The sequence below is a fragment of the Anthonomus grandis genome, chromosome 4 (assembly GCF_022605725.1).
Source record: "Anthonomus grandis grandis chromosome 4, icAntGran1.3, whole genome shotgun sequence".
NCBI classification, from domain to species: domain Eukaryota; kingdom Metazoa; phylum Arthropoda; class Insecta; order Coleoptera; family Curculionidae; genus Anthonomus; species Anthonomus grandis.
In genome coordinates this window covers 30,921,345-30,944,009 of record NC_065549.1, presented here as the reverse complement: position 1 = coordinate 30,944,009, position 22,665 = coordinate 30,921,345, and the positions used below count along the sequence as shown (strand labels likewise).

The window sequence follows — 22,665 nt, the reverse complement described above, 5'->3', positions numbered from 1 at the left end:
TATATAATTAAAAGCAATCTATTACACATGAATTAACATAGATCATAAAATGTGCATATTAGATGAATTATTTTTATGCATATTTTTAGGTTTTCGATACCCAAGTGTTTTTCCATACTATTATTACTGTTCATTACTGCTTATTACTGTGACATGTAAGTAATTAAAATCGGCACGGTTTATATCAGTCAAGGTAAAAGCTGTAAATATATTTATTTTTGGTGATATTTAATTAAAGACAATTCATTGTAACCAAACCAGTCTTTTGTTCGGGCGTCAGCGTCAAAAATTAAAACCGTTTTATTAACATATAAAAATATTCAGTTTTACGCGGAGGACTTATAAAGTATACAGAATAGACCATACGTTAAGGAAACATTTATTCAAACTTCCTTAATTTTCAGGCAGATAGATTAATGCCCAAAAGCTTTTTGTTGGGCAATACGTCAAAAGCAAAATCTGGAAAATTTAAGATTATTAATTTATTTTAAAAACTTTATTCAATATTTGACATATTGGACACACCAAACATGATCTATATCAATACGCCACCCGCGTATTGATATAGATGGGAAAAAAGTTGTATGTCAAAAATAGCGAATTTGAGTAATTCGCACTTGAAGTGTTATTTTGGGCTGTGACTAAAATTTTAAACATATATTTTTTTTTGCTTAGAATCAAGTAGAATAAAAGGAGCATTTTTATTGTAAAGTAATTAAACTTTTCTAGTGTTTGGTATAAAATAGTATTTACATTTTTTTTGACTTACAACATTTAGATTTCTTAAAATTTTGACATAACTCTTTTTACACAATAAAAAAAAACAAAGGATTGGAAATATTATTTTAATTAACACTAAATATTATTTAAATGTACCAACAAAAGCATTTAAGGTAAGTAAAACTATTTAAGTCGTCCTCCAATATTTAATAAATTTAGAAAAATTTATATATATTCTCTACATATGTTTCGAGAGTGTAAACTCTCATCTTCAGTTTCTATTTTTGGAACCAATAAAACTGGAGAATTACATTCACTTTCTACCCTTTCAACTATACCATCTTGGCACATTTTAGTTACTTTTTTATGTATTTCATCTTTTTGTGAAAAATAATCTATATGCAGTGGCGGCTCGTGGGTCAATCTTCAGGGGGGTCATTTTGGTTTGAAAACTTATAGTTTACTCTAATAGAAAAAAAAACAAATCAAACTATTGATTTTTTAAAGTATTTGAAAGATCTTTTAGCATTTATATTTTAGATTAAAAAATACAGACTTAGATAAAACTCAATAATATTTACCGAGATATTTATCCTATTAAGCGGGTAAAAATAACTTTAAATGCTTAAATCGTTTTCCGAATATTAACTTTGCCTTTTTATTAGAGTAAATATTTTAAATAAAAATATAGGAAAAAGGGTATAAACAGGTTATCGAAACCACTCTATCCAGAACCATCGTACGTTTTGGAGATCGGCCGAAAAAGGACGAAAAAGCGTGTAAATTTGCAAAAAATATTTTTATCGGTTTATGTTGACTCGCCGCTTTTTGCAGGATAAGATTAAGTTGATGGGCAGAGCAGTAAATAAAGTGTGCATTTGGGTATATTTCTTTAATTTTTGTTTGTACTCCTCCCAGTTTACCGCTCGTGACTGATGCACCATCGTAACTTTGGGCAAATAATTTTTCAGGTGCTTCATTAATTTTTGATAATTGAAGTTCTTCCAATATTACATTAGTTAAGTGTTGTGCTGTGGCACCTGGAGGGTTAACAAATTTCCAAAATCTTTCATGTACAATATCAGTTAATACATATCACAATATGACAATCATCTGCGTTTTATTGGAGCTGTCTGTGGTCTCATCTACTTGAATTGCCACAAAATTTGTCTGGCCAATCTCCTTAATTATATGAGTATGTACAATGGCTAACATTGATTCTAAAATATCGTTCTGAATTGTTTTTCATGTGCCTTTAAATACTGTACTTTTTTCAATATGTTCTTTAAACATTAAATCCAGTTCAGAAACAAAATCGATAAGGCCCAGAAAAATTCCAGGATTATTGGAGCCGATACTTTCGTCATGATCGCGCAATGCAATTTCGAAAACTCCGCAAAATTTTACACAGTCGATTAGTTTGTTTAAAATATACCTATTTTTAGAAACTGATTCATTAAAGTCATGCACAGATTTACGATATACACTATCAAGTTGCTGTCTTATGTTAACACGTCCTAAACTTGCGTAACTCATTGATGAATTTATATGAGTAGTGGAAGAAGCATGCTTTGTAATTTTCACTTTTAAATGCTTAATGTCAGTTACTCCATTTTTCGCCCATACAGCGTCATTCGAAAACAATAAATACGGGTAGCAAAAAAATGCATTTCTCACACTGCAGCCACAAATCCAATCACACAAATTGTACATTGATTCTTTAAAATATCTTTGAATATCTTTACCCCTATCCTTTGTTGTTTGTTTTAAATTCATATTTGGTTTTGGTCGACCACTTTCCTTTTTCTCAAGCCGCCGTTCATAATTTAATGTTCCAGCAGATTTTAAGGCAATTATTTCGTGCGGGCGGCAAACAGTAACTAACTAAAACAAAACAATAAAACATTCATCCAGTCGGGCCGTCGACTACGTTAGCGATATAGGACTGAAAGGTGACTCTCACTCCCGCTCACGAAATGCTAATCTGCCTTCTTTGTTCTATTTTACATGCATTTCTCCATAAGCCATAAGAACTGTATAGGGACAATTTAAAATACGGCCCAGCCGAGGGGCTTGTGATGCGCGCGCAGACTGCTTAGAGAATTTTATAATTCACAATGAAGTTTTAGATAAAAGATATTTATAATAAAATTGGTATTTTTATGAGATTATTTAAGGGGGGTCATTGACCAATTGACCCTAAGAAGGAGCCGCCACTGTCTATATGGTTACATATAGATTATTTTTCACACATTTTTTTCGTAACATAAGAAGGTGTGGCATTATTGCGAAAATGTCAGTGCAAGGGTAAGTTTTTATCATTTTGCATTTGTACTTATATTAGTTTAAGACCATTACTTTTGTAGTTATTCTCCTGAAGATGAGAGTTTACATTCTCGAAACATGTAGAGAATATATATAAATTTTTCTAAATTTATTAAATATTGGAAGACGACTTAAAGAGTTTTACCTACCTTAACTTTAAACTCCAATTCAAGCAATGGACTATTTCTTCAACTTAAAAGCATTTAATTTTAAAACAAAGAACATATCCAAATTATTTTAAGAGGAATAAAATATTACTCATCACTTGATTCATCTGAACTTGCATCAGGATATGTATCAGCATTTTCGTCTTTTTTATAAAAATCGCTAATGTATGATATATATAGTATAGTATATAGTATAATGTATAGTATGTAAGTGTCGCTAATGTATGGCAGCAGATCTATAAGATTACTTTTCTTTTCACTAGATATAGGAACTGGAACATGTGTTAAATAATTTGCTGTGAAATAAGCCATATGTTTGACTTAAATCCCTTTTCACGCGTGATTGCAAAAAAACTAAAATGCATTTGTAGTATGTCTGACATAGAGCATTTTACACGATAAAAGTGTAACCTATCTCGTTAGGCACATTGAAAATAATGGACTTACGCGTGTGTAATGACTTAGTTCGTTATTCCCATACGTAAAGGAGGGTTTTTAAATTCGGCTTCTGACATAAACCAGTTTTGACAAAAAAAAGACATAATACCTTTTCCACATGCACCCGCGAATAGTTTTCTGGTGAAATTTTCTCTTTAACAGTGAAAACCAAATATAGGAAGACAGTAATAATATGAGATTTCTGTATTTGGGTGGGTTTCATTTAAATTTTTTATGTTTTTCTCAGCTACGTCGTTCAACATGCTTTAGAGATTCGCAGGAAAATTCTCCTGATTTGAGTGTTAGAAAGTCCAAGTTATTATTCTCAACAGACTCCTGTACATTCACAATAATGTGAACAAGGTGAATAGCAAAAATTATCCTTTAAAGAAAAATATCATTATACAATAACAATTACAATAACTTGATTGCAAGTGAAAATTTCTATGTCTAATAATTTTATTCTACTTAAAATGGCAAAATTATATAAATATGTCATATCTAAGAGTAGAGAAATATTATTATAGATTTTTATAAATCGGACAATGGTTACTTAGTCTGTTCGCATGTAGCTACGTGTCCCACCCTAAAATTTTAAAGATAATTATGTTTAAATCATGACTATTTTGCTGATTTGCTTTTTCATACACTTGAAATTTGAAAATTGAATGAACTATTGGTGTGCAAAAAATAAAGGTCCTTAACATGGTGATATTAAAAGAATATTTAATAGGATTAAAAAATAAGCGAATTAACAAATTATCTACTATCATTATACTATCAAACTTGTCTAGAATTATGTGCATGAGCAGCACCTTGTTAAAACCAACTTGTAAATTGTAATTGTTGTCAACAACTACGTGTGGCAGAGGTAAGTCATCTAAATCCTTAGAACATTGAAAGGCTAGAAGTAGCATGTCATGAAACTATGGGCACTTTGTTTGCTTTGCAATGATGCTAAATGTTTATGTAGCAATTACAAAAAAACACCTTATAATTTCATAAAAATTTGTCACTTATTTTGACAGACCTACACAAAACAATAATACTATTTCCCCTTTATAAAAAATCAAACATTTTTTTAAATAAACTATGATAGGATACTCTTTAATACTTATAGTCGATATTCAATGTTAAATGAAGAGATATGTATTTTAGAGAAAAAGTTAATAACATGGCAACGGTGCTCGATCCCATTATTGATGCAACCGACACAAGGAATCACTACCAATGACGTTGTCAAAAAATACTTACATGATAAATATCTATTATTAATATAGTATACTTTAAATATTAGTGATATAACTATGTATAAACTATTTATGTATTTTTTTATTGCACTCTATTAGAGTAAAGGCCTGCCTACCTAATAATAAGAAACATTTTTATGTAAGTAAATTGAAAAATGTATAGATTTCTTAATAATTAAGGTTTTAAGATACAAATTTTTAACTTTTTGCATAATTTTATTGTATTAAAAAAATTCAGTTTTACATCACTTATTTTATATCACATCAGATAATATATACAGGATGCTGACTTCTTCAAAGGGACAGTATTGCTATATCGAAAACTAACCTACTTAATGTCTATTAAAAATACATAATAACATAGGTATTATGCTATTTTTCTGTCAAGACAACTCAAACGACAGACACAACAAAAATATAAAATAAGTGCTGTTAGTAAAACCATGAACAAAACAGTAAGTATTTTCAAAAAAATATTTTATAATTTAAAAATATATTCTTATTTTACTTATACTCGTATTTCACACACACATTCACATTCAAGTTTTTATTTAGGCTTATTTCTAAGATCCCCTATTCTACCCTTATGAAGACGATTCCCCCATGATAATGTTATGAAAGTATCGGGATTTACTTTTGAAAAGATCGGTTTGAATCGCCTTTTTTCCATGCTGCGGCACAAATGACACAAGTTTTTACCATCATAAAAAACTTAAATGAGATCTTTTTTTCTGTTTCAACCACAAACGAAAAAAAAAAACACAGAACCTTAGAAATGCCCTTAGAACATTGAAAGGCCTTTCAATGTTCTAAGGAAATGCCTAATGTAAACACACAAAACCGTTGACTTTGCCAGGATGACATTTCGCTTATGCTTACGGTGTTGCCGTTCCAAATTTTTCAGAACCGGTAGGAATAAGAATGTTAATAAATTTTTTTTTAGTTTAAAGATGTTATATTTAATCTTAGAATAGGTAATATCAAATTCTACGTTTTATTTTAAACCCAAAATTTAAAACAATAAATGTATATTATGTGTTAATATATAGCTGAGAAGTTTCTATCTCGGCAAAGTATGTAAACTTGACAACAGAGAATCGGTAAATATTTTTGTAAACAAAATACTCCTTTGCCACTGAGCACATGTTGAACTTAAACAAAGTTGTTTACTGATTCTAGTCTTTTAATGTTCTAAGTCCTAATCGTTTCACAATAAATTAAGGTATCGTTCAGTTAATGAATTATGGTAAATAAATTAATTTTATATTTTGATTCAAAAAATTCCACACTTACTTTAAACCCAAAACGTACTTAATATTTCAAACGTTGGATATTTTGTTCAGCTGTGTAATGAGTATTTCGAAGATTAAAGACACCACTATTAGTGACCATACATTCATCACAGCCTAATATTATAATTAACTTATAATATAATTTCCTATATCATTATATTATATCATTATATTATAATTTCCTATAAATAAATTAAAATCTGCTTTATACGCACGTATCTACCACTCACAAAAATGTCGGCTCTATTCAAAATCCTTTGGCATATCAATTTATAGGGGTGATATCTTTTATTATGCAAAATAAGTTGAACTGTGGATTTAACTACATTTCTCTCGATTTGTCTTGTTGATGCCTCAGGCTTCGCAACAACTGTCTATAAAATATTATTTGGGTTTCTTGCCAAAAATTGCTTTTTTTAAGACAAAATAATCCATTATTAACTATTTAACAATAAACAATAAAAACAAAATCGGCAAATATTACGGGAAAAATATGAGAATATAAAAAAATATAAGATTAGTGACAGGTATTTACATGAGACCGTCAAAGTATCTATTTGCGACGTCTACTAAATAAAAATCTTAAAAAAAAATAGAAAAAGGGCATTTTTAATTTTAGGCAACAAAAAAAAAATGTGACATGATACATCGTTGAATTCATAATAAAAATGGAATCAGATACAGGATGCATTGTATTACAGGCCATATAAAAAAATAAAGTTGACGATGGTTTCGAACGAAACAAAACGCCCTGTATATGAAGTCAGCAATTAGATTATTATGAAAAAATAAGAGCGAAAAAATCAAAAAGTAGTTACTATAAAGCTAGATTTAAATTATACAGCCCCAAAAATGTATAATATGATTCTTTTGAAATTTAAAAATAAGCATTTGTAGTAAAAATAAGCATAAGCATAAATTTGAGTCATAGACTTGATAAAATATACTTTTCTTAGGTTTTTTTCCCATAATTGAACCGTAGTATTCTGAATTTATCAAAAGCTGTATCTATTTTAGCCTGATATGAAAATTTGCACGCCTTACAACTCGAGCGGTTTTATCTTATGTTTACATTCACGTATAAAAGTTTGCATTTTAATGTTCAGGTAAAATAAAATTAAGGAAATAAATCAATTATTTGCTAGGTTTCCTTGAGAAGCTAGTCTATCCATATCTTAGAAGAAAATATTTTTTCAGTCTCAATAAATCAAAAGCTGTATCGATATTGAAGAGCTAATTTAAATATTTTTTTGTTAAGCTTATGATCCTTTTGTAGAGAAGTAAGAAAATATTAAATATAACTTTATTACACTTATAATTGTAAATTATAATTGTAAGCAAGCACTCTGTTATGTACATTCATTTTACAAAACGAGATTTTATTATATCTAATATCATTCTTAGCTTATAGAAAAAGCGAAAATGTCAAAACTATGTGGAAATTTTCTATTCAGATGCAAAGTTAGGGAGACTTTTCAAATTTTTTTTTGGTCAATACCCATGAAACAATAATAGTTCGAAAGTTTACTATATTATATGATATGTAATCATTAGGATAAACAAGGTTACTTTTAAATATGTAAATAAGAAATCATTATTTTTATTGCCTTCCTATCGTAAAGTGCATTTGTGGTGCTAAGGTCCAAGTGTGGTCATTTGCTTTCTGAGAAAACTTGTTAATTACCCACACTAATGATGATGTTATTACCACACTAATAATAAAATAATAATAGAATTTCTTCTGATTTTTCCTCCTAATAGCAAATTAAGTAAGAAATAATTTTCATCCACGTGTTTTTACAATAATTTTAAAAATTGTAAATGTTTGATCAGACAATAATAAAAGTAACCACAGAGTTTTCATAAGCTTTCGCATTCATAAGTTGGTAACCCTATTTAATAAAAATAAAGCATTTCTTTTAAATAACCCGAATATTAATGTTATACGCCAATTAAGAAAAAAGTAATAATATTTAAAAAATAAATCTAATAAAAATCTGTAATATCGTATTTAGTTGTAGTGGTTGAGAGGTATCGTTGGACAACACCAACGAGAACAATTTTTTATAACAATAGCTAGTATCTTAGTTTAAACTGATTTAAATGCCGCGTCTTGGTCTGATTTAAAAAATGAACACTATTTACCAAAGGTTACCAAATTTAAATTTGCAGCCTTTTTGTATGAATAGTACGGTATTTAATTGTTAACCACCGCCATTCAGATTCCACATAATTAGAGTGATGAACCAGTTTATATTCGAACAACAAACGTTTAATTATTGTGAAAACTACAAAAATGGGAAAAAGTCGCAATAGAAATATACGCATATTACGTAAAATTTTTGGCCGCAATATTACAATGAATCAATATAGTACCTGCTTAATTGAAAAGATTAAGAAATAATTTTTGTTCACTTATCGTCAATATATAAGTTATAATCAAGTACTGTTCATTTTCTTGCTATGGGTTCCTCTAAAAGCTCACAAGGATGTTGACCTACAGGAACTTGCATTCGGCATCATGGTTATATACGCACGGAGGTAGGTGGTGGTAAATTCACAGGATGTCAATTTAAAAATTTTCAATGCAAATATCTTTAAAAGCAAAAAAGTAAAAAAAGACTAAATTTGATACAAATGTTATATAGGTAGGGGGAAGAAGAACTAGCATACTTAGCTTATGGGGTGAGCAACCTTCTGTCCTATCTATCCCAACCCTTACATTTTAAATGGCACTAAGTACCCCTTTTAATACTTTAAATTAAAGGTCCTTTTGAGTAGTATTTATTTCGTCATTTTTTGATAAGTGGAAAAAAAGGAAAAAAAGATTGTTAAATGCTATTCTAAGATATTTTTAAATTAAATTCCTTTTTAGGTACAAAAAAATTTTTGCTCCTAATGCTTTGACTAGTTTTAGCTGTCTTAAATCAACATTTTCTATTTCAGTTTGTTGAACGGTATTTCAAAGATATAAACGGTTATTTTAACATAATTTCAAATGAAGTTTAAAGTTTTATTTGTTTTTTATTAATCCGACATGGTGTGTACAGTTTAATTAAAAAATTCAAATGGTTTTCATTTATGGTTCTGAAAATTGTTGCGTCTTTAGCACACTTTTACATCTATATTTAATGAGAGAAATCCTGAAGAAAATGAAAGTCACACTTATGTGAGGGAACTGATTTTAAAGTTTGAAGAAACATGATCAATGGCAAATATAAACAAAACGGTTCAGCGTAGCGTACTATAATGTCTTTACGTCAGGGGTCAGCGTTAACAGGAATTTCTCACGAAACTTAAATTGAAAAGTTGCTTAAAAATTTTTGTTTTACCGACGAACGTACTTTTTTAATAATGGTTCGGTTGATAAACATAATTGTAGGTACTGATGTGACAAAAACTTGCATGTTTTTAGGGAAGGACACACATAGTATTCAGAAAAAATAAATGTATGGGCGGAGATATTGAGTGGTACTATATTATTGACCCTTTATTTATTAATGATAACCTTAATGGTAAAACATAATTGGAAATGTTCGATACCATTCACCCGCCTATAGTTAAACAAATAAAAAATTAGTTAGATCCTAATGGAAATAGGAACCTAAACGAAAATATAATACATTTTCGACTAAATGGAGCGCCACCTTACTATGTTCTTCCTGCAGTGAGCAAATGATACATTTCGACATCAGTGGATTGGAAGAAGAGGTTAAAAAAATGGCCGCCAAGATCACCAGATTTAAAACCTCTCGATTTTTTTCGCTAGAGTCACTTAAAAACTGTTGTGCATAAAACAGAACCAGATTCTTTTGATGATTTTTGGCAACGAAATACAAGAGAATGTGCCTTTATTCTAAGAAGAGTATTTCAAAATGTAACAAATGACTTTCAAAATAGATTGTATTTTTGTTTAGCCTAAAATGTTTTTTTTAAATATTTTACTTCTTAATTCTATATTAAATTTAAAAAAATGTAGATGAATGGTACTTAAAAAGACCTTTAATTTGAGGTATCAGAAGTGGGGTAGTGTCATTTAAAATTTAGGGGTTGGGAAGCATAAAGCCCAAGTGGTTGCTCAACTTATGACTCAAATAGGGTAGGTCTTCGTTCCTCTACCTATAAAACAATAGTACCAAATTTGGCTTTTTGAACTATTTTCATTTGAGAGATACTCGCATTGACAGTTTTCAAATGGACATCCTGGATTGATTCAAAAGCTAAAGTCAACGAGTCAATTGTCGTACCGTGGATTTATTGATTATGCAGTCGAGAAAAATCTACTATATGTATACCGAGTGATGCGTCGCCGAGCGGAACATAGGAAATCCCATATAAATTTTAAGGGGGTCAATTATTGGCTTTCCTGTACATTTTACAGAAAAAATTTAAGATAACTTTTTGAAGAGACTAATCTAGCAAACCCTCGTGCAAAGTTTCAAAAAATTATCTTGAATTATTCAATTAAATGTAATTGCAAAATTAGCAAATTTTCGGTTCAGGTAAAACCAAACGGGCACCAGTAAAATGAATATTGTCACTGACTTCATTATATATCAAATAACTATTACGTTACCTGGCTGAAATTTTAGGATCAAAGGAACTTTAGTATTCTTCCTCAATCTACATGGCGGTTTGTTGCAGTTTCCTATTTGTACTTTTTTCTCGAGTCCCTCTATTTTTGCTAAAAAAAAATAAAACATTATTTACTTATTTTCCTTATTCATACCTAAATCAAATTTATATACAATTATTAGGCAATCTTATTGTTTACCTTAATTTCGTTAAGGATAGTTAAAAAATATTTACAACGTGTAATATACGTAGGCAGTCAAATACTCAATTCCAATTACTTTTGGTACTACACTCATTTTAATTCTCATTCGACTATGTAGTGTACAGCCCGAGCCAACGAATATGACTTAGTGTTTGACATAATAATTAGTACATACTAAATTTACTTTGTGTAGCTAAGTTTTTTTAGCAATCAATCTTTGTAAACTTTACTACAGGTTAGTGTTGTTACTGAATACCCTGTTCATACCGCAGTTCTCAAATTAATTTTCAATAAGGTAATTCTGTGTCTTTTTAATTTTATATGTGAATACCTGCCCGGTGAATACCATCGAATCGGTTCGTATAAAAAAGTTGAGTTTGGTACTAAAAAATGTAAAATAGTTGCAAAAAATTTGCAAAGTAGCCAGACTTAGACAGCTTGGAACTGAACTTCTAGTCTTGCTCTAACCATTATGAGCCACATGCATGAAGTTTAAATATCCGGACAACCTTTACAGTTTGCATAGCACGTTGCACATCGAAAAAAAATGAAACGTCGGATTAATTATTTTTTTGCATCATGTTGTATCCTGTAACTCTTCCGTTTCCGAGATTCCAATGGTCACCCTCGAATTTGGGACACCCTGTGCCTGAAGACAATCCAAATGATATTAAGAGATCAATTGAATTAAAAGTGGTGTCAGTTAAGTAATGATATTAAGATTATTATTTAAATTGTAAACACTATCGTAAACTACATACTCTATCAAATCTAGACTTGCAGTATAACTTAATAGTTAAGCAAGACTTACAAGTTTCATATTATTTTAAGTGAATTTTAAATGTAAAAACTGGGCAAGTTAAGTTTTATTGTTTTCTTTCCATTTCATCGTAATAATAATCAACATTCACTACGAATGTTAAATGTTCGTTAACTTAACGTACAAAAGCTATAGATTGATACCAATCAGTCATTAAATTATTCTCCGATCAATATTTCCCTAAGGTTTTCTGTTGTATTAATTCAGCATCCATAATTGTTAATTATAGGACAGCGAGTATGTTCATTAGTATACAGATTCGCTTTTAATATGTGAACCGTATTACGGGCTCAATATTATTAATATTAATGAGCTGCTAAAAACAGCCAACTCGGTCTGCATTCGATTGATATTGTATTTAAATATGGTATTGTGTCTTTTCCTACATTTTATCATGAATTACTTGTAATGAATAATATCACTTATATTATAAAGAATATAATTATGTGAAATCTTAACTAATAATGTTAGTTAAGATTTCACATAAGACGAGAGAGAGAAGATGACATGCTACATTTTTACTTATAATCATATTTGTTCTTGGTAGAAAAATTTAATCTCAAACAAACAAACTTTGTCATTCGCATTTCCACATTAAATATATTTACTTTTAATATAACAATGTAAATGAATGCAATTTACTTGATATTTATTTTAATTGCCAAAACAGCACTGATTAAAAACCAGTCTGTTAGATGACTCTCTTGATGTTTCATTGAAATTAAATTTCATAAAAAAGCGTGTCAAGGAGAACACGCGAGCTGAGATGGAACATTTAGTTGTGTTCCATGCATCAATTAAAGCAATTTCATGCAAATGCGTAATGAGATACAGTAAAACAGTATAATAATATATTTATACTTTTTTTACCATGTAATGAATATTATATCAATAAAAAGAATAAATTTTTTTAGAGATGACATGACTGGGCACATTCACATATCAGGTGATCGATAAAAATACTTGAATTCATTTTATTAAAGAGAATAATAAATTATTAGTCTAAGCGCGAAAGCATTCCTCAGTGATTGATAATTTTTAATGCAAACAACACCGAAAGGAAATTATGTGTATAGCATAATATATTATAAAACGATATGCTAATAGAAACTTTCTCTTTGGATATTTACTTTATTTTGATTGATTATTGATGATAAATAATCTCTTAAGCAGGGCAAAAGCGGTGAACTAATCCATAGCCATTCCAAAAACGTTAACTATAGTTTTATACTGAACAAAAAATAAAATATTCACATTAGTTTCTTCTCTCCTATGATGAGAGCCCTGCGTATGGTGGACACATGGTGCCTCTCGGGGGGTCTCAGGATTAACCCCAAAAAAGCAGAGCTCCTACTATTCACGAGGAGACATAAATTTGGCACGCCCCCTGTTATATCTCTAGGTGGCGTGCAGCTGCATTACTCCAGGACAGTTCGATTTCTGGGAATCAAGTTAGATCCCAAACTCTCCTGGTACGATCATGACGACACCAGAATGAAGAAGGCCACCTGCGCGCTATGGGCCTGCAGGCGGGCTTTCGGCAATACCTGGGGCTGTCTCCTAAGATCCTCCACTGGATTTACTCGCGCATTGTGAGATCTCTTCTCACATACGGGGCTATCGTTTGGTGGCCATGTACGGAGAAAGCGAAAATTCGTGCTCAACTGGACAGAGTCCAACGTCTTGCATGTCTCAGCATAACGGGTTCCATGCGAACGGCGCCAACTAGAGCGCTTGAGACTCTGCTGAGCCTTCCGCCTCTGGACCTCGTTGTGCAATTCGAGGCAATGAGGACTGCGTACAGGCTATATGTCCTCGGCGAACTACGTGCTGGCGAGACCGGTCACGCAAAATTTGGTCATGGGTCATACAGGTATGTCCTCTTCTTCTGATGGGCAGTGACTGCATGGCTCCAGTAACCGTGGACTGCAAGGGATTCGTGACACATTGCAGGTAGAGAGGAGTGGCAGCATTCCAACAGACCTGCATTGCTAAATAGGGAGACCATCTGGTACACAGATGGCTCCAGAATGAACAACAGAGCTGGATCAGGACTTTGTGGTGGGATCCCACATACCAGTAGGGCATACTCGCTGGGGGAGCACGCCACTGTCTTCCAGGCCGAAGTAATCGCTGTATGAAAATGCGCACAGAAAATCCTAATCTGCGGACACCGCAATACAGTCGTATCAATATGCTCGGACAGCAAAGCTGCCATTAAGGCTCGCAAAGGTAAGCTCCAAGCTTATACTAGAGTGCATAAAAGTCCTGAAAAAAGTGGTGCAAGTTGGCTGCAGGGTCCAGCTCGTCTGGATGCCTGGCCACGCAGGCCATGCAGGTAATGAGGAAGCGGACTCTCTTGCCAGACTGGGATCCGCGAATGTGCCGATGGGGCCGGAACCCATAGTTGGTATCGCCAAATGCATTGCGGTCGCGTCAATGAAGGGTCTGCTGGACAAGTGAACCCACCGAAGATGGTCTGTCCCCTGGTATAAAACGACGCGAAATTCGGCTAGTGACAGGTCTTTTAATCGGTCACTGGCACTTAAGAAGCCATCTCCATACTATCGGTATTGCGGACAACCCGGAATACCGATGGTGCTGTGAGGAGGATGAAACCGTTGACCACGTAGTCGGGGAGTGCCCAGCACTCACTTAAGTAGAAAAGTATTATTCTCGTCACAATTCACATTCATCAATTTGAATTTGCAAAAAAAAGAAAATAGAACAAAAAAGAATAAAAGGAATATATGTATACAAAATATGTAAATTAATGTTCCTAAAATCTACTATATGAAAGGAATATTCTAGAGTTTTCAACCAACTAGAGTATTTTAGTTGACTAACCTTAGCAGTACTTTTTCAGTGAAGATATTAACTCTCTGTATATTAAAAGAAAAATTATTCGATCGCGAGAAAAAGTGTGCGCCAGTCTAAATTTACAACTGCTTGGAGGTCGCAGTTCCTGTACTATAAATCACTACCATGTTACTTTAAAAAAAAAAACATTATATTGCCATCTATCAAGCATTTAAAAATGAATTGGAGTTACATATAAGACCAGACTAGATGATGATAAAAAAGCGTCTTATACTGAAGTGTGCAGGAATGAATGAGAATAAAAACCATGTTTAATTGCTTGAATAACTCAAGTCTTTTGGGATGAAAACCTAGCTATCTTTTAATTCGTTATATTTTATAATCTCTAACTAACATTGGTTGTATTCCCAGGCCAATAGTATGTGATCATCAAAAATGTCAAATTGCAAAGATGATACACATAATCAACTTTTGTTATCAGAAATTGAAAGGAATATCATGACACATAATATGACAGTGTAAAAACTAGTCAATATATGACATGTTCTGGTGACATGTCATATATTGACTATTATCGGATACTGAATATCAATCTGAAAATATCACATAATGAATGTGATATTTATAAGCTGAATCAGGTCTAAAAAAATCTATAAATAATTATTATATGATATGTCTAGTTAGGCATGATATCAAAGAATTTGAATATGAAAAGTGCATCAATGATCAAACTACTTCGCAGCTCTTTTCTAACTTTGCCTTTTATAAAAGTTTCAGTGGGCTAGAAAAAACATCCCTTACGATTTGTACTCCGAGTATATTGTGCCGAAAGCAATAGCTACTTTTCGAAAATATAAAAAAAAATGATCAAGAATTTGAGAAACGAGTTTGCTCGAGGAGCAAGCAACAAATTTTCGAATTCAGCTTTAGTATCTCACAGCACACCGTTACGTTACCAAGTTTGTACGGGAACTTAAACCACTTTAGCGGCTAAACCGATTTAGAGATAATTAAGTTTAGCTGGTGTTTACATGAGAGGATTAAGAAAGGAATTTCACCTTAAGAATACGATTAAGAACAGCTGTTTAATTGCCGACCTAGGAATTAAAAAGAAAAAAATTGGTTCAGCTGACTAGCCAATTAGTTGAAAAATTGAATACTTTAAAATGCCATAACAAAATGATTTAGCAAAAAAATTAACATCTAACTTTGAATGTATATTTATGTTTTAAAAATATTTGTACATTTGTGTTGGTAGCACTGGGTGTTAAATCAGTTGAGTGGTGACAGGCTTTTACATGTTCGTTTAAAGTGGTTTAAAACCGGATTATCCACTTATTTAAATCGAATTAAGCTAAACCGGCTTACGATCGCTAAAGCGGCTTACGGATGTTTATACATGCAAATTATCTTAAACTGGTTACCAGTAAGCCACTTTAAGGTGCTCGTATAAACTTGGTATATGTTAACACTTTTACACGTAAAGTTAATTTCTTAAGGTCTGATTATTTTATAAATAATATTAAACGTGACAAGAAAACCGAGGTTAAATATCTTGAAACATGCTTTTCCAGTCAAATTTAAGTTTAATGGCAATTTTAACACAGCTGCTACAAGTTTTGTAATAAGAAATTTAACAAAAAAAATTAAATTTGCTCATTAAGAAGCTATAGAAATTAAGGTATATGTATCAACAAAAAAAATAATTTCAAGCCTCAGGTGGTCTCTTATATCTAACAGTATGTTCAAAAGCTTCACTTTTGTAATACTGAAACGCAGAGAAATAACTCAGTCTTTAATATGGATTTATGACATTATTAGCAATTTAAAATAATTATTTATTTTCCATCGGTCTTAGTCAAAATCTATTTTGAGAGACAAATAGTGCTTTAATATTGCCTTAATGTTGTTTGTAAGAACTATCCTAAACTAGTTAAAAAAAACAAAAAAAAATGTTACTAACTAAAAAGGAAAACTACCAAATAAAGTCTAATGAATTAATAATTCTTTTGACATGCAGCAAATAATAAATTTTGATATTCATCACGTATACACCGCAATCGAATCCGTATGTTTATTATTTGCATACTTTTAGTTACTACTGTTTGATTTTTATAAACTTGAATTACTTTGACGAATAAAGAATATATATTATTTATTATTATTATGTATCAAGATATACAGGATGGGGAACTGAATATTATGCATTGTCCGAAATAATGGCAACTCCGCTTTCTTTCATCGATGAGCGGCCGCCTATTATGGTGGTCTGATAGGTATTTAATTTTTTTTATTATTTATAAAATAACTATTATAATATTGACATTTCTCATTTGCTGTATGACTGCACGCTGCACGGTTGAATTTTAAAGCGCTATTTTTTTCTCTGTTAACTTTTATTTTGGTTGTTTATACTACTTCCGAAAGAGTATAAATTATTAAATGTTTTTATGGATGCAAGTCGGCGGTACAGTCTAGGGATTTATTTTCAATTACATTTGAAATAGACCATTGTCATGCGAAAGATCAATTTTAAATCTTCGAATTTTGACAAGTTTGAGAGATTTTTGTTATCTTGAAAATTGTCATAAATATCACACTAAACTGCAAAAACCTTCTATCAAAAGAGTCCACGAGCAAGAACGACTGGAAGAAATGATCCTAGAAACGGATTCAACATAATCAAGTAGAATTGTTGAAGAGGAACTGGGTATAGCCCATACAATTGTTACCAGTATTTGGAAAAAACATTCGTACAAATGTTTCAAATATTCCAAAACTTACGAGATATTTCCTCTAAGACCAGTGCGAAGAATAGAATTTTGTGAAAGCAAATGAAAATAAAAATTTTTCTTCAGATGAATCTTCTTTTCCATTACATGGAAATTATAATCTTTCCTTAATTCGATATTGGTCTCAGGAAAATGAGCACAGAAGTTTTTAATTTCGTATTCACAGAAGTTTTTAATTTCGTCGCAACCATATTGTAGGGCCATTTTTTTTGATTACCATCATTTGCTGCAAAACGTTCAAAGCGTTGCGAAAGTTCTTCCAGCCAGTCAAATACTTGCTGATTTAGGCCTGTGATAGGTCTATTTTTAATAAGATGGCTTTCCTGTTTATAATGCGGTTATGGTAAAAATATTTTTAACCTTAAAGAAAATTTAAATTTAAACCTTAAGAAGGCCATATAACAAACACGAATTAGTAGACCAACAAATTTAGAGGAGTTTCCAGAGAAAATTGTTGAATGTGCCAATTTCATTTCACCAGAAACTCTAAAAAATGATTCTTTAGCCAGATATGGAGGTAGGTTTGAGAATTTTTATTTAAATAATTAATTTTTGTTAAGTTTACTTTAAGTTTTATTATTATGTTTGTTTTTAGTATTTAAATGTATCTACTTTTATTAGAGTATACATTTTATTTCTATTAAAATGCCAATATAATTTTATAATTTTCATTATGCAATACGCGGCATCATAAACACCTTCAGATTACGATTCTATGTGGGTTATCCACTGATGTATTTCAAGCCTGTATCACAAAAATATTTAAGCCTAAATTTAAGTAATATGGTTACTCCCATTAAAGTCACACGCTTACTAACGTTGTACTATAAAAAACGATGTAGCAGGAAATTAGGAGAGCGCACGAATTTCGCCTTTAAGCACCGGTCTATGCATGATAATCAATTCCCCAACCTATACATAAATACATACATAGTGGCTCATCGAAAACCTTCCAGCAAGGTTAACGGTTTTAAATGTAAACATTAAAAAAAAAATGATCGGTATGCTTTTGTGTGAGAGGGATATTTTTATTTATAGACAAATTTTATCATTATAACCTTACCATCATAGCGGCAAGGCACTTAGCCTTATTTTTTCAAATGGGACGGGGTATATTGTGATACATTTTGTTTTACCAGGTATTTGTGATATTTCTTTTGAAAGGGCAATCAATTTTCTTTAAAATTCCGCTTCGTTTTTTAAATTTGGCTACTCATCATTATATGCAATGAAAATATCAACATTTTACTGGACCTTTCATTTTTGGTTTGTTAGAAAAAAAATATTTTTAAAGTAACAAAATATCAGTCGACAATTCAAGTTTATCATCCGTAAAGTAGTTTGGTATTTCCGCTGTAGATGGATATTTTGTGGTTTTTATTTCCTTTCGATTCGATAAAATATGGTTTATTTTACTAGAGAGAATGAAAACGATTGAATGTGTTTTATAAACAATTAATGTGCAAAAGTAACGGCAACTTTGTTGATTGAGAGGCATGCAGGTAGACAACATCTCAGATACATAAAAGAATTATTAGCAAAATTGCGACAAACTGGTTTAAACGGAATTTGCAAATGATAAGAAATGAAGCAGAAGTAGCTATTCTAGGTCAAGTTGCTATGAATCCTATATTAAGTACCAGAGAACTTTGTGATGTAACGGCAGTTTCGCGGACCACTGTATAAAGAATTATTAATTTTTTTATATATGTTTCGGCCTATATTAGACCGTCCTCAAGCCTTTTATGAGGTTCAAACATAGAAATTTTAGGATGGTATTTTCGGTGATCACATAACTAGATCATGTATCTTAACGGGAAATTTAAATGAAGATACTTATCGAAACTTATTAGAAAATACTGTCAACCAAGCATTGATCGAAATTAGGGAAAACGATCATGGTTACCATGAAGAAAATCCAATATTTCAGCAAGGCGGAGCTTTTCCTCATTATGCATGTAAGTAAAGAAGTTTTTAAATGAAATGTTTCCTGGTAGATGTATTGGAAGTAGCAAATAGTGCGCGACAGCACCTGATTTGTTTCCCCTTGATTTATTTTTGCGAAAACATCTGAAATATCTAAAATTTATGCTGTTCATTCTGAATCCTTCGAAGGTTTACGGAACCGCTTTACTAATGAATTTCATCAAATTGCTCTCGATATTCTTGACAATGTATGGAAACACTTTGAACAGTTACTGTACTATCTCCACACTTATCATATAAAGGTGAACGACCGATATTTACAACAATTATTACGATTAAACATAAGTACTAATAAATAAATTAAAATTCAAGTTTTCGGCCATTCGTAGCTCAAACTTAAAAGACTAAACGCTATTTTAAAGAAAATTTAATGCCGTTTTAAAATAACTATCCCAACATATCACGCCCTTTTTGAAAAAATCAGGGTCAATGTGGCCCTCGCTAAGGGGTTAAACTTGTAATGAAATGTATGTGTAACTATGTCATCCTGAAAACAAAAGTGTATGGAACCGAGGATTTTTTTTACAATGTTTACATTCAAAGCCGTAAATCTTGCTAAATTGTTTTCTATATCCTGTATACATTTTCTAAATATTATTTTATGTAACTTTTTAAATAAATATTGTTTTATAGTACTCTAGTTTAGTTCTCTGGTTACAAATCCTTAAAGTATTTTTTCAAATTTATTAGTAAGAAAAAAATAGTGGAATGCCACGCTCACAAACGGGTGTATTTGGATTATACAGTGGTAGACGAAAATATGGAAGCGTTTAGGGCGGCACGTATATAAAATGCGTTTGCATAACATTAAATAATTGGGACTTAAATACAGGCTATAATTAATGCTCCAAAAAGCAATTCTTAGTTGAACTCGTGAAAATATCGATGTTGAGTCAAATATGCCTTAGTAAAATGTCGCTCATAATTAAAATATAGGGTGTTAAAATTTAATTTTCCAATCAGTTTTTTCTCTTTACCTTAAGTTAGTTTTGAGATATTGACTTAAAAACTGGGGATCAGGGGATTTTAGAGATAAGAAATATGATTCATTCTATCTTTTGACATAAAGTTTAGAGGTTGCTAGTTTCACCATATTCCCACGCTGTTTAATGTCATAACTTTGTTATTAGTACCGCTTTATTATTTTTTATTTAAGTAACTGATACAATGATGATTTTTAAGAAAAAAAAAGAAGTACATTAATTTAGGTTAAACAAAGCGTTTTCGAAATATTTGCTTTTAAACATTCTGTTACACAGTTAAAAATAGTTTAATACTTAATTGAGATAACATTAATAATGAATAAAATAATAGAAAAAATCATTTTAACAAACGTGCAAAATGTCCACTAGTCACTTCCAGGCATTTCCTTAATTCTTTTACTAAATAGTGCGTTAGTTGGAATAAAGTTGGTATACTTGGTGGAATTATAAATCTTTTGCCCTCGTGTGTGGATTTCTTCTGTATAAACTAATGACTTAACATAACTCCAAAAGAAAAGTTCATCTAATCGCGAACTGCAACTAAATAATGAGGTGGAGCTCCATCGGGCGTATACCACATGTTTTGTCGTAAATTCAAAGAAACATCATCGAGTAGATTTCGCAAATTCTTTTCTGAGGATAAGCGAAAACTGCAAATACTGATTGCCATTAAACCTTGCGGCTAACCCAAAAGGTCCAATAAATAAAATCTCCAATTATACCACACTAGATATTAATAGAAAATGTCTGCTGAAAGTGGCGTGCTCTGGTTAATTATGGATTTTCCAGTTCCCAGGTATAATTATTTTGCCAATTAATCAACTCGTCTGGTGAAGGTCACTTCGTCCGTAAAAAGGATTTTGTTTATTAAATGTGGAATCGTGATTGTGATTTTGAAGCTGAAATTCAAGCCTAAAAAAACAAAACTTAAGCCTGGTGGTAAATCAGTTGGTAATAAATAATGTGGAACGGGATTGAAATGAGAAGGATATAGTTTTTCAGTGTGTTAAATTTCTAAAACTGCGGTTTTCTTTCACATGAGTAGTATTTGCCAAATGTCTTATACATGGATAAGTATACCCACTCTCACTAAAATTTCTTCTTGCTCTACAGATTTTGCTTTAGGACGCCCAACACGACTCTGCGGGTAAAAAGACCCTGTTTCGTTTAGACGACTGTATAATCTTTGAAAAATACTTTGATTCAGGGGCCTTTTATTTGGATACTGTTGGCAGTAGCGTCTTGATGCCGCACGACTGTTAAAATTTACCTGAACATAGATGAAAATCATATCTCTCATTTCACTATTGCATTATTTATTATGCCTAGGCATTATTAATTACCTAAAGTTATTCCATTTTTAGGTAACGTTATAAGACCTATTTTTTAAATTAAGTATTAACTCTAATGTCAATATGCTTGACATTAGTTGAATGATTGTTAAGTATCCATGAATATGGTAATTTATTATCTGCAGTATCCGTGTTTAGCGTTTTTGATTTTGCAACAGAACAGTTAAATGCAAATGTTTTGAAAACAGGTTGTTAACAGAAATAAATTTAGTATACCTTTTTCTCTTAAAAAATTCAAGAAATAATAAAACTGTACTAGTAACAAATTTATGGCACGACACAGCTTGTGAATATGGTATAACTTGTGCTTTCTACACTTTATGTCAAAAAATAGCATAAAATCATATTTCTCATCCCCAAAAACGCCCGATTCCCCGTTTTTAAGTCAATATCTCAAAAACAATTTGACCTATAGAGAAAAAACAGTTTCGAAAATTAAATTTTAACACCCGGTATCTTATTTATGGGCGATATTTTACGAAAGCATATTTGGCTCAACATATAAATGCTTTTTGGCGCATTCATTCATTAGAAATCTATTATATAATATATTATAAATTATCCATATTTAAGTGCTGAGTCATAAATATTTCATTCTTAAAATGATATTCTTAATTTAAAAATTTCTTTCCGACTTTATCTTGTTTCTGACATCACCACGATTCTTATATTTTTGTATTATTTTTGTCCCTATACTTTTATAAGTATTTAAAGACAATTAATGATCTTTTCCTTCCCGTTCTAAATATAACCAATTTTTTTTTTGTTTATAATCAAATGAAAAAAAAATCGATGTCTTGATGTAATAAATTAATATTGGCATGATAATTTTACTGTCGGATAAAAAAACTTATACTTATAAATCCATAATATAAAAAGTTTCCATCCTTATTTCCAACCATAAAAAAACTTTCCTGTCATTAAACAAACTTAGACCAATAAT

General features: G+C 31.1%; 1 protein-coding gene across 2 annotated transcripts in view; it reads right to left on the bottom strand.

Moving 5' to 3' along the window:
* Positions 1–22,665, bottom strand: part of LOC126735480 (NPC intracellular cholesterol transporter 2) — a 48,311-nt gene that overhangs the window by 2,872 nt on the left and 22,774 nt on the right. For both annotated transcript variants that reach the window (XM_050439483.1, XM_050439485.1), the window contains exon 2: positions 10,769–10,876. In XM_050439483.1, coding sequence (XP_050295440.1) covers positions 10,769–10,876 — 108 coding nt within the window. The remainder of the gene's footprint in view (positions 1–10,768; positions 10,877–22,665) is intronic.